This window comes from Crocodylus porosus, unplaced genomic scaffold (genome assembly GCF_001723895.1).
Source record: "Crocodylus porosus isolate Cpor-Errol unplaced genomic scaffold, CroPor_comp1, whole genome shotgun sequence".
Taxonomy (NCBI): domain Eukaryota; kingdom Metazoa; phylum Chordata; order Crocodylia; family Crocodylidae; genus Crocodylus; species Crocodylus porosus.
The window spans coordinates 15577619-15590938 of NW_017728949.1; the positions used below are offsets into that span (position 1 = coordinate 15577619).

The 13320-nt window shown below is 46.3% G+C and overlaps 1 protein-coding gene across 1 annotated transcript; it reads left to right on the forward strand.

The window, feature by feature from the left end:
• Positions 1-29: 29 nt before the first annotated feature.
• On the forward strand, positions 30-2281 carry ARL4C (ADP ribosylation factor like GTPase 4C). Its single transcript, XM_019554353.1, has one exon. The coding sequence runs from the start codon at positions 66-68 to the stop codon at positions 642-644; it is 579 nt and encodes a 192-aa protein (XP_019409898.1). The 5' UTR covers positions 30-65; the 3' UTR covers positions 645-2281.
• Positions 2282-13320: the final 11039 nt, after the last annotated feature.

Here is a 13320-nt window from a genome sequence, read left to right on the forward strand (position 1 = left end):
GGGCGCCGGCCCCGGCGCGGCGGGGATGGGCGCGCGCTGAGCAGCCGGCGGGAGCCGCGGGCGCCATGGGGAACATCTCGTCCAACATCTCCGCCTTCCAGTCCCTGCACATCGTCATGCTGGGCTTGGACTCGGCGGGCAAGACCACGGTGCTCTACCGCCTCAAGTTCAACGAGTTCGTCAACACGGTGCCCACCATCGGCTTCAACACGGAGAAGATCAAGCTGAGCAACGGCACGGCCAAGGGCATCAGCTGCCACTTCTGGGACGTGGGCGGCCAGGAGAAGCTGCGCCCGCTCTGGAAGTCCTACAGCCGCTGCACCGATGGCATCATCTACGTGGTGGACTCGGTGGACGTGGACCGGCTGGAGGAGGCCAAGACAGAGCTGCACAAGGTGACCAAGTTCGCTGAGAACCAGGGCACCCCCCTGCTGGTCATCGCCAACAAGCAGGACCTGCCCAAGTCGCTGCCCGTGGCCGAGATTGAGAAGCAGCTGGCGCTGCATGAGCTGGCGCCCTCCACCACCTACCACATCCAGCCCGCCTGCGCCATCATCGGTGAGGGCCTCACCGAGGGCATGGATAAGCTCTATGAGATGATCCTCAAGCGTAGGAAGTCCCTCAAGCAGAAGAAGAAACGGTAAAGGGGAGGAGGCCGCCAGAGCCAGTGGGACCCCGAGCCGAGCCTGCTGGTGCCGGATCGGGACAGAGGAACAAACCCTGGCTCACTGGATGCCTGCCAGCCTCTGCCCCACGCAGACTGAGAGAGGGGCATGGCTCAGGCCACCTTCTTCTCCCCGCGTCCGCTTCTCAACCTGGGCAAGCTGCTGGCTGGGGCTGGCCTGGCTGCCCTTCTCGGCCCCAAAGCCACCAGGATGAGCCAAAGCCCCCCCAGGAGGAAGCTGCTGGGGGCCCATGGACTCCCTGAGGAGCCACTCCCCAGGCCACTCCATCCTCTGGAGGGAAGGACTTTTTCCTTGGTGTACCCGTGGGACAAGGAAGCCCAGGAGCTGGACAGAACAGGGCAGGACCCTGCTTGAGAGAGGGTGTGCTCCTGGCTTGGGAACTTGTATTTTTTTTTAAGTCTGTGTATGTGTATATGGGGCTAAGGGAAGGGCTTCTGGGGAAAGCGGAGCTGAAGAAATAATGCTTCAGGGAGCAGTGGATGCTGAGGGACCTGCCCACAATTGGAAAACCTGGGTAGGAAAAGGAAAACACATACTGATCCCTGTTGCTTAATGGTGGACATTGGCCTCTGGGGAGAACTGCTTCTCAGGGCTGATACCAGCCATCTCCCCAGACCACTTGGATTCAGTCCACTTGCAGGTTACGGTCACCAAAAATGAATTGGAAAAAAAAAATCAGACTAACAAAAGGTAGGAGAGCAGTGAATGAATGATACACTGCTGCTTGCAGTAGCAGTCTGCGTGCTTAAAGGGGAATTGCTCGTGGGTGCACATCATCCTTGGAAAAACAGAAAAATGTATTGATCCACATGGAATTTAAAGCTATAACCAGCTGGATGGTTTGTGACCAGCTGCTGACTTGGTGCTGAGTTTGAAGCTATTTGCTTCCAAGGGGTTCTGTATGAACTTTGCCATGAAGGGTGTTCACATCTCTTGTCACATTATCAAAGGTATTTTTAACAGAGCCTGTGTCCTATTGTAATGAGAAGGAATAGGTCTTTCTCACACCCTTTTATATCACTGTAACCTACTGGTAGAGGTATGTTTCTTTTGTCTAATTTGGATCAAGCTGGTTTGTCCAATTTATATTTTCTGTGGGGAAAAAAAACCTCACTACAGTGTTGGATTCTAGGCCTCCAACTGTCCACTCATTGCATCAGTATGAAAGCAATGGATGAACACAAAAGATTTAGGCCAGTGGTAGTTAAACTTGAATATAAGCAGGGTCTGTGAATCCAACCAGTGCTTTGGCTAACAGAATACAAAACTATGAGTGGCTAAGATAAATTTATACCCCCCACCCCCAGTAGGAAGAATTAGAAAGATGTCTGCCTGAAAAGGGCAGGGGAGGGCAGAAAAATGGCTGGGAAAATTGGAGTGATCTTTTTTAATAAGAAAACGATTTCTAAATACATTCATGTTGAGAGCCCTACTTACAAATCACATGTTAAAGGCAGATTTGAGCCAATTATGAATTTGCTGTATAAGTACTGTCTTGCTTCTATTGACCTCACTGATGGAAGATTGAACCTTGTATTGTTTAGCAAGATTCTGGCCCTTCACCATTGAAGTTGATGGGTGAAGAACCAGACTGGTAATGAATAGAAGTGTTTTTTTTTCCCCCTGTTCTCTCTCCAGGAGACCACCTCACTGAGTAAACCACCGTCTTTACCCTTATAATTTCACAAGAAGGGTGTTTGGAAATGAGAGCTAATTTTCAGGATTTGAACATCTCCAGTGACTCTTTTGTACCTGCGGAAAATTTTGTTTTAACATGGTCATTTCTGGCAAGCCAATTACTGGCATTCCTGCTTGAATGCAGGTCCTAAATTACAGCTGTGGAAAACACCAAACAGACAAAGACTTAACCCAGGGAGTTTCAGGCAGCTGATTCTCCCCTTATCGATGAACTCGGTACCTTCCAAGTAGCATTTTGTAGAAATCGGATACTGAAACCAAGTAGTATTTATATGCCTGCAGAATTCCAGTTTACATGAGCAGTGACTTGTTCCTGGATCTAATGAATGGGCTGGTCCCATTATTTGAGGCGGCTCTGGACTTTTGTCGGGTTTTTTTTTCTTTTCTTCACACACAACACTCTTAAGCACTTTTGACATTTGGTAGTTCCACAGGAGAGAAAGTGCAAACCTTCATTTTGTGACACCACAGAAGCCAAATGCTGCAACTGTTGTCTGATCTTTACAGTAGCTGGGGATAAAATGTAATCCTTTGAATAAAAACCTTGCTTTAAGACAATAAACATAGGAATTAATTGTGATATTTTGTCTACTATCCAGATTGTGGTCCTGATTATGCAGACATAAGCACCAATAAGTAACTATGCATGCAGATTTAATTGATTTCAGTGGCACTCTTCGTGCAAATAAATATCGTGCAAATAAATATCGTGCAAATAAATATGTGTCTGCAGGATCAGGTCCTTTTTGCACAGTAAGGCAAACTGGTCCCAGTTAATCCTATCCAGCAAAGCATTTAAGTGTATACTTAAATACTCTGCTAGATAGATATTATGCTGGTCCAGGGCCATTGCCACTAAAGGTACATTTTTGCAATAACTTAAAAATAGTTTTCCAATAAGTAACAGTATTTCTATGACATTTCAGTACTGTAATGCATGTTTCTCTGTTCAGTGATAATGTTCAACTGCACTGTCATCTGCAATGGGCCTGATAAAGATGACTGAAACAATGACGGTTAAGTGCACAGAAAAAAGAGCTTTACCCAGTCTAGTATTAAAACAAATGTGGGTTTTCTCAAGATTGTGTCTTCTCAAAAGGAGGTTTGAGTATTTCTTTTCTAGCAGATGTCACAAGATGCCAGTCACATTTCTGACTTTCTCTTCACACTGTACCTATTAGTGTTGGAACTTGAGAAAAAATGCCATGCTGCCTACTCTGATTTCATATTACCCTGCCATATATCCTCTGTTCCTTCCATCTTTTCTCTTTTTTTTTAATGATACAAACATGACGCTGTGAACTTAAATAAATTATTTATACAATGAAAAGTTGGACAAGATTTTTTTATGTGGTCATTTCCTTTAATATCAAGTACATTTAGTACTACATCTGAAAGTACTTTATAATGAAAAGCAGGTTATCCACTTTTTAGTGATGAGGAAACTGAAGGAAGAAGCAGTGGAATGACTTGCCAATGATTACTCAGTAAAACTGTGGTAGAGGCAGGAATGGGAACCCAAACCTTTTATATGCCAGCTCATTACTCTATTCACTAAGTCATGCTGACTGAAGAAAAGGTAATATCACAGTTCAGATACTACCATGGTGTTCAGAACACTTGAATTGGATTGCAGCTCTGTCCCAGACACCCTGTGTGATCTTTGGCAGGTAACTGAATCTCTCTACTCCTCAGCTCCTCAGATGTAAGATGGAGATAACATTTCCTTTTTCTGTCTCACCTGCTTGGCAGGTCCTGTCCTTGTATGTTTGAACAGCACCTAGCACAAAGAGGCTCAGTTTTCACTGAGGCCTCTAATCATGACTTTCTTATGCATGCAGAGACCCTGCATACTTGAAACTGAAGTAACACTAACTGATGCTAAAGATATGATGAATTTAGAAGCCTCTAAATACTCTTAAGACAGGAAGTATATGTGGTATTTGCAAGAGCAGGATGTAGAAGTTGCTGGTAAATGATATTTTTAATGATACATTTTTGTGACATAGGAGGAACTAGGGAGATGCATTCCAGGAAGGGCACCTTGGCACTATATCAGCCCTAATCTTGCAGATTTTTACACGTGCAGAACTTTACAAACAGTGAGCTGCCCCACTGACTTCAAAGGAATTGGATGAACACTTTCCATGAAAATAACCATGTGCTTATATCACTGCAGGACTGAACTGCCCCCTACAATAGATAATAATATTGTCAAAGTAAATCAAAGATGATACATCTTATGTAAAAGGAATCGAGGCATATCTTTTACCTTATCTTCACAATCACTCAGAGCCAAGAGGTCTAGCAGAGGTCTGCTTCATTCAGTGTTTGAGAGTTATGTCTACATGGAACAATGCAGTGCTGTGCAAAAATAACTGGGATTTTGGAAACTATAGCCATGTTAGCAAGGCTACTTAACACAAGAGTGAGACACTATGTTAATATGGTCCTACTGTTCCTGGAGTACCTTGTCACAGCTCTGCATTGCGCTACACAGACTTATCCCAAGTTCAAACTGCCCAGCATTGCACCACCAGAATCTGCACAATCATGGTCTCAGTTTACACAACTGGCCTCAGACCCTTTAAAATGTGCACCTCTTCCTTCCTTGAGCGCACACAGTAACTAACATGAATGTAATCCAGAATTTCAAGTACTAACTGACAGTATTTAATTAGTCTCAGAGATTCCCCAGGTTTTGTGCAGACCTTCAGGTCCCTCTTGGGACATCAGCACTACTATCAAGTAGCAATAAGTCAATTTGTCCTAGCGATGTCATTTTGCAGGGCTCAGCCATTCCAACCTGCACTAGTTTTTGCCTCACTCAGACCTTAGGCAAAACAGCTGACTCAGTGCCTGTTATCTCCCTGCCTTCTGGGATTTGGAGAAGCTATTGCTTGTTTCACCATATTATGTATCTGCATGGAGTGACTGTCCCAACATCATTCTTGTTTCAACTATCATTTCCTATTGTAGATACGTGCAACATTGCTTTCATGAAGTGGTAGTTACCAGGACCTCAAATCAAACTGTTTTGCCTTGTCTATCCCTCTGGAAGTCCCCACTGACAGTTTCTAACAATGCAGGTATTCTTGTTCTTGGCTTTATGTTGCACAAGATGTCAGCAGGTGACAATCCATGCTTCACTGGTGTCATTCTGTAATTTAACAGTGCTAATTATGGATCAGTCTGACACTGCACTTTTTAAAAGTAGGCACTTCATTGTTTTGACACCATGTGCCACTGAACTGTTAGACTGGGGATAATGGGGACTAATACGTCTCAATCCATACCTCACAGCAAACTATTTTATCATGCTTATTTAATTGTGGCCCATTGCCAGATATGTCTTGTCTAGCAAAAATGCACTTAATATGTACATACCTCTTTAGCTGAAGCATCTTCTATTACTACTATCACAGGGAAGCAAGAATAATCCAGAATAAGTTGTTGGCTAAGGAAAGGGTGGTGCTGGGAGTAAATCTATGCTGCCTTTGTTTCATTTTTCTTATGCCGCCAACATAGGTTCTCTCTCTTGACCTGGTCCGTATTTCTGTTACATAACAAGCTTTAACAGATACTTCAATTTACTGTTCCATTAGAGGGCATATGAAATGTCTTCAGATTTTCCCCTACATTTTTCAAGCATGAACTTTCCGCATGTTTCTGTACCCCACCCCCACCTTAGGAATCACCATGCTGGTGCCTTTTAACAAAACCCCATCTAGTACTAAATGCTCCCTAAATTGATAACAGAGATTGGGAATAAGCTGCCCCACATGAGAGGAGGGTGTTTGGCCTCTTTCAACAAAGGCCAAAATAGTTCATAGCAAATTTCAGAGTCAGACACAGATATGAAGTATGGACAGAGATAAAAGGCTCTCTCTGTACTGAACATAATGGCACTTAGTTTTTCTTTGTGTCCATGATGTATAAGCCACTCATCTACAGTTTTGAACATACTGCTGAAAAAAGGGTTTTACCAGTATTCCATCTTGGAGACACCTGTGGGCAGTTTCACATTGCAGTCATTGTCATAGAACCTCAGGAATGGGCCTTTAAGATTTCCTATCAAGATCAAAGATAATAAAAAGTCCTTTTTTAAATATATAGGGAGAATGAAGAAGGCACCGGGTAACGTAGGGCCCCTGCAGGATATGCGTGGCAATCTGGTGGTTGCACCAGAGGAGAAAGCAGACTTCTTTAACAAAGTGTCTGCCTCCATTTTCTTGTGCAGGGACCGGAACTCCGTGACCAAGACTCCAGACGGACTTGGGAGAAATTCCTCCAGGCCTAAGGTCGGGGAGGACTAGGTTAGAGAGCTTCTGGAGGGGCTGGACGTGTTCAAATCAGCAGGTCCAGATGCTCTCCACCCCAGGTTGTTGAGGGACTTGACAGGGGTTATTGCGGGGCCCCTGGCACAGCTTTACGAGCACTCGTGGCGCTCTGGCCAGGTGCCAGATGACTGGAAGAAAGCCAACGTGGTCCCCATCTTTAAAAAAGGGAAGAGGGAGGACCCGGGCAACTATAGGCCCGTTAGTCTTACTTCAATCCTGGGGAAACTCTTTGAAAAGATTATCAAGGAGCACATCTGTGATGGGTCAGCAGCAGGGATGATGCTTAAGAGCATCCGGCATGGTTTCATTAGGGGCAGGTCCTGTCAAACCAACCTGATTGCCTTCTATGATCAGGTCACAAAATCACTGGACACAGGTGTTACGGTGGATGTAGGCTTTCTGGACTTCAGCAAGGCCTTTGACACGGTCTCTCACCCCATTCTCATTAAAAAACTAGGTGACTGTGGCATTGATGCCTACACAGTCAGATGGATTGCAAATTGGTTGAAGGGTCATACTCAGAGGGTGGTGGTGAACAGGTCTTTTTCGACCTGGAGGGAAGTGGGCAGTGGAGTCCCCCAGGGCTTGGTCCTCAGGCCCGCACTGTTCAATTTCTTTATTAATGACTTTGATGATGGGGTGAAAAGCAGCCTGTTTAAATTTGCTGATACCAAGATTTGGGGTGAGGTGGGCACACTAGTAGGGAAGGACAACTTACAGCAGGACCTGGACAGGTTACAGGGGTGGGCTAACAAAAATAGGATGGGTTTCAATACTGACAAGTGCAGGGTGCTGCACTTAGGCAGTAGAAACCAGCAGCACACTTATAAGCTGGGAAACCCCCTTATCAAGAGCACAGTGACAGAAAGAACTCTTGGAGTCATTATGGACTCCAGGATGAACATGGGCCGACAATGCAAGGTCATGGTCAGTAGGGCTAACCGTACTTTGTCGTGCATCCACAGATGCATCTCTAGTAGGTCCAAGGAGGTAATACTCCCCCTCTTTGCGGCACTGGTCAGGCCACAGCTGGAGTACTGTGTTCAGTTCTGGGTGCCCCACTTCAGGAGTTATGTGAACAGCATTGAGAGGGTCCAGAGAAGGGCCACCCGCATGATCCGGGGACAGCAGGGCAGGCTCTATGAGGAGAGGCTACGGGACCTGAACCTGTTCAGCCTCCACAAGAGAAGGCTGAGGGGGGGACCTGGTGGCCATCTATAAACTCACTAGGGGGGACCAGCAGGGTTTGGGAGAGACCTTGTTCCCCCTAGCCTCCCCCTGAGGTAACAAGGAATAACGGCCACAAGTTGTTAGAGAGGAGGTTTAGACTAGACATCTGAAGGCACTGCTTCACTGTCAGGGCGGCTAGGATCTGGAACCAATTTCCAAGGGAAGTGGTGCTGGCTCCTACCCTGGGGGTCTTTAAGAGAAGGCTTGATAGCTACCTGGCTGGGGTCTTTTGAGCCCGGTTTTTCTCTCCTGCCCAGAGCAGGGGGTCAGACCTGATGATCTACAAGGTCCCTTCTGACCCTACCTCTATGAATCTATGAACCCCATGCCCATCAAGCAGCTCAGCAGAGCAGTACTCAGCCTGCTGGTTCATGTGACTCAATTAGGTTCAAGTTTCCCTCCATAGTTCTCCCTCACAAGGAATGTTTATACCCATCCTTTGTCTGCTGGGGCAGGCATGGTAGTTATGTTTTTAGCTTACTGAAATCTATCTACACATCTTGCTGTGTTGTCTCCAGTACAACTTAAATTTTTGTTCAGCTTTAGCCCAACAGCACTGGCTTTTCCCAAAAGATGATCAGGCCCTCTTGTCTTTCTGTTCCTCAGATGAAAATATCATCTACCTAGGGCAGAGCTGTCCAGGTTTTAGCAACTGGGGTCCACACACCATGGGGGCTATGTCAGCAGAAGCCATGCACCACGGGGGTGCACCAGCAGTGGCACCACAGCCCCCCCCTTACAACCTTCCCTGGCTCTATGTGGGTAGGCAGCCCCCTCTAAACTGCACCATGTGGCCAGGCAGGTGGACAGTACCCCCTACTGTGCACATGGGTGGTTGTGTGGGTGCCCCTACTACTGCATGGCACGGGCAGGTAGCACTTCCCCCCACTACCTTAGCTGTAGGCTCCTCCAGCCCCTGGCTCTCGGGGTGAAGGCAAGAAGTGAAAGCCAGAAAAGGGAGAGGGAGCCTGGAGATCCTGACTGCAGCAGCAGCCAGAGCAATGAGTACAGCAACAGCCAGAGAACCTCAGGACTTGCACGGGGCCACCAGCTGGACATGATCTAGATCATAGCACATTATATATCAATGATTCACAAATTGTGCTTCAGGAGGCAATGGTAAATGGCCTATGGATTGTGCCAGCCACCTCTTCCCCAATTTAAGTCAAGGGTTGATTAAGTGGGCACACACACTGATCTGTAAGGCTGCTTTATTGTCATTTCCTACGAAAAACACTTTGAATGTAGTCCTGGGTACTGAGCAGTTCAAGGAAACAATGTCTCCCAAAGTTGATATTAAATTTGCACAAATGTATGCTCTTGTTTTCTAAGGGTACCTTCCAGAGTAAAGGTGATGCATCATGCACAAACAAAGGCTCCATCCTTTGAACCCTTTTAGTCTGCCTTTGGGCAAGAGGAATGTCCTTAAGGGCATGAAGTGTAAGATGAATTGGGCATCTTCAGCTCTGTCCTGCACTCTGACAGCTTCCTTATCCCCTAGAAGACATCTCTGAAATCTTCCTTGACTGTCTTGGCTCATACTTCTCCAATGATGGATGAGATCCAAGCTTGACAAATTTTTAACTCCATAATGGGTATTTTTCCTCTCCTTTGATACCACTGAGAGCTGCATCTTTTCCCTTTGTTATACACCTATACATTTAATTCACATACTTCCTCAGTGAGACAAGACCACCATCATAATCCTTTAATATGCTCATTTATCTTCTACTGCTGTGGCTTTTCTTTCCCTGTGAATATAACCACTTTCTTGGCTTCTGCACCTGTGTCCAAGTTAAGTGTTTCATTTGTCTTTGCTGCAATGCTGTCCACTGCTCCACGAAGACTTCCTCTGGGCTACTGGTTTTATTGTCACTCTCTTCACTGTTGCTGTGGTCACTTGGCTGGCGCTATGGCCAGCTGATGTAATCCATTCCACTTCCCTCTTTTACTAGATGATTATTTTGTGGACTCAGCCTTTCAGTTTCATAAACCTAGGGTTACCATATTTCCAGTATAAAAAAGAGGACACCTGTGGAGGGGGAAGTGAGCAGAGGAGAGAGGAAAGGGATATATGATTGTGGGGGTGGGCAGTGATATGCCTGTATCATGCCTCTGCCCCTCACTCCTAAGTCACAGCCCTGCCACCAGCCTTGCTGCTGCCTCTCACTCCTGACCCACTGTAACCTGTCTCTCAGCCCTGCAGCCCCTACCCCCATTAAGCCCTCCCAGTACCCTTTACTCCCAACCTGCAGCCCCCTGCCCCCTCCCCCAGCCCTGCCAGTGCCCCTCACTCCTGACCTGCAGCCCCCTACCTCTGCCTACCCCGCTGGTGCCCCTCACTCCCAACCCACAGGCCCCTGTGCCCTCCAGCCCTGCTGCCCATGCAGCTCACATGCAGGCGCACACACACACACTCTCTCTGTGTCTGTGGCTCTCTTACTGTGAGCAGCTGTTGGGCCCATGTGCCAGTCACCTTGCCCCACTGCCCCCAGCCCCAAGCAGCCAAACTGGAAGTGCCTGGGAAAAGCCAGAGGCAGAGCAAAAACCCGGGCATATGCTTGCATTTTAAAAACCCAACCAGACAGGAGAACAGAGTGCCAAAAAAGATTCCATGTCCAGGAAAACCTACATGTATGGTAACCTTAAAAAAATTTCTGTGAATCAGGTATCTCTTGTAGTATTTTGGATTTTCTATCCTGGGTGGTGCCAGACCACTGTTAACCCAGTGACCAAGGGATATTCTTTTCTTGGCAAATTCTAATTGCTTTAGAAAGTGTTAATTTTGCCTTCCAGTGATCTGTGGGGGGGGGGCTTGGTTCCAAATGTGTCTATAATCAAGGATTGATTGCTCCAGGATTGCAAGAGTCATTTAAGGCTAGAAAGCCAGCCTTCTAGGTTTTTACTTTCTTTCTGTACTGTTTAAAACCATAGCAATCTTACATTTCTGCATTGGTTTCCTAGTTAGCATTTTCTTCATGAGATAACTTGAATTACTAAAAACTATCTTGTGCTTCAAAGCAAGTTCATGTCAGAAACTGAATTACCTTCTAATGGTACCCTTGGGGGAGTGACATTCTTTGTTTGCAAATATGAAGTGAAGCACTGTTTAAATCTTGTCTTCTACATTTTCAGAGTTTCAACTTGGGTGGCTCTTCTAACTGATCCATTCTCCCACTGAGGGTATCTGAGTTTTACACATGGCATCACATATTATTTCAAATCCTTCAGAGCCATGAAGTTTCTCAGAAGTCAGTTTCCTTCCTTCAGTGATCAATTTTGTGTAACCTGAGTTTCTGGACAATACAACTGGTTCCAGCTGCAAGTGTCTTAAAAGATACAGTTCTCCATGTTTTGCTTGCATAAAAGAGCCCTAAAGCCAGCAGAGCAACTTCCTTGTGGTAAGGGATTTCCCCAGAGGCTGTAAAAGGTGTGGCAAGGGACAGGTAACATAGTCAGAATATGGCAACTCCCAGCTTCCATTTATGGTAGCTATAAGGCTTGTCTAAGAATTTAAGTTAATAGATATTCCCTCAGCTGAGAGGTGCAGGGGACAAAGTGAATCTAAAAAATCTACTCCTTTAACTCAGTTCCCTCTCTACTGCACAGCTTGATCCCACTGCAGTCATAGAATAGGAGTAAGCCCTTTGTCAGGGGTTCTGTTCCCAATTCTCTACTTTTGGACAAATTGCTTCATCTATAGGTTCTTCAGACCCCTGACCTGTTTGCTGATCTATGCAAGAGAAAGTAATGGCTAATTTGGTACTGAAAAACGTCTTTAGCTCTACTGGGCCCTTGGGAGCTATGAGGCATACAAGCAACATGTCATATCATGGAAAGCCCCATGACTTGCTGGCAACCCAACCCAGCGGATGGGCCTGTGGGTATTGTGGAGCTGCAGGGCAAAGCAACCAATGTGGTGCTGGGTAACAGGGAGCTGCAGGACTCACTGCAACCTGTCACTTTAAAAATCCTTGCTCTACAGCTTGCTTGGGGACAGGAGATAAGCTAAATCTCTCTGCTGAGCTGTCAAGTACAGGGAAGTGTTAAACCCTCAGCTCCCTCAGATGGGAACCTTTCTAGCCCCAACTGGGTTGCAAGTTTCCCATTAAAATAATGACATGGTTGGGATCAAGCTGCAATCCCAACAATTAGACATCCTGCCATGTCACATGTAGATGGCAGGACTCATGACTGCTCGGTTTGAGGACAAAATCCCATCACTAGGAGTGTACGAAGCAGGCCCTATTCGATTTGGATTCAGATTTGGCCTGAAGCAGGGACCGCGATGTGATTCATTGATTTGGATCACTGTCCCTGATTTGATTCAGCCAAATCTAAACCTGAAGATTTGATGCTTATTCGGAGAATCAGTGATTCAGACATAGATGCAGCTTTAAAAGTTTTTTCTAAATACCTTGCAGTAGCAGGCATGTCATGTGATCACTGCATCCCACAGGAGCGTGGGGGGACCCCTCGCATGTTCAACAGCAAACCCAGAAGTGGACCAGAACTTCTGGTCCACTTCCAGGTCCACCAGGGAGTGCACTGGGGGCTCCCCCGCACTCCCCCAGCTCAGCGATAGGCCATGAGGAGACCCCAGGTGCTCCTCAGACCCAAGAGTCACCAGTCGCCGAGTGGAGAGGGCATGGGGGGGGCAGCAGGCTCCCCGGTGGACCCAGAAGTGAACTGGAAGTGTGCCTGGTCCACTTCTGGGTCTGCTGCCAAGTGCACTGGGGAGCCCCCCTGTGCTCCTGTGGGACACTCCATGCACCCCAGCATTACAATGTTCATGAGCCCCTGCTACCTAGAGTTTTGTAGAAAAAACATTTAAAGCTGTGTCTTTAAAGATTTAAAGATTTCTGAATCTTCCGAATCTCTCCAAATAGATTCGGAGGTTTCCAATTCAATTCGGAGAGATTAAAGTGTCCTCTGATTTGATTTGGATTTGGAGATTCGGCCACCAAATTAGGCCAAATCTCCACTGAATCAGATCAGTGACTGAAGCTTCGCACAGCCCTACCCATCACACCATTATCTTAATGTTTGCCAGGGGCCAAATAGGCCCTTTCCATTATCATCTATTCCTATAATTTAATTAGAAAGATTTTGGCTATGAAATGGAAAGTCCTTGGTTTTATTCATATACGGGGGAAAGGGCAGGGAAGGAGATATGATTTTGGGAGTACGGAGCTCACTCATGGACTCAAGACCAGCTGATTTGCCTTTCTTAAATCTAAGAGTGTTTATTTGTCTACCTTCCATCTCTCAAGTTTGTTTTGTTACCATGCCTATCTGACTTGGACTTACGCAGTGCCTTTCAACAGAGTGTATCTCTAGCAAACAGATTGCCCTCTTTATCCAGG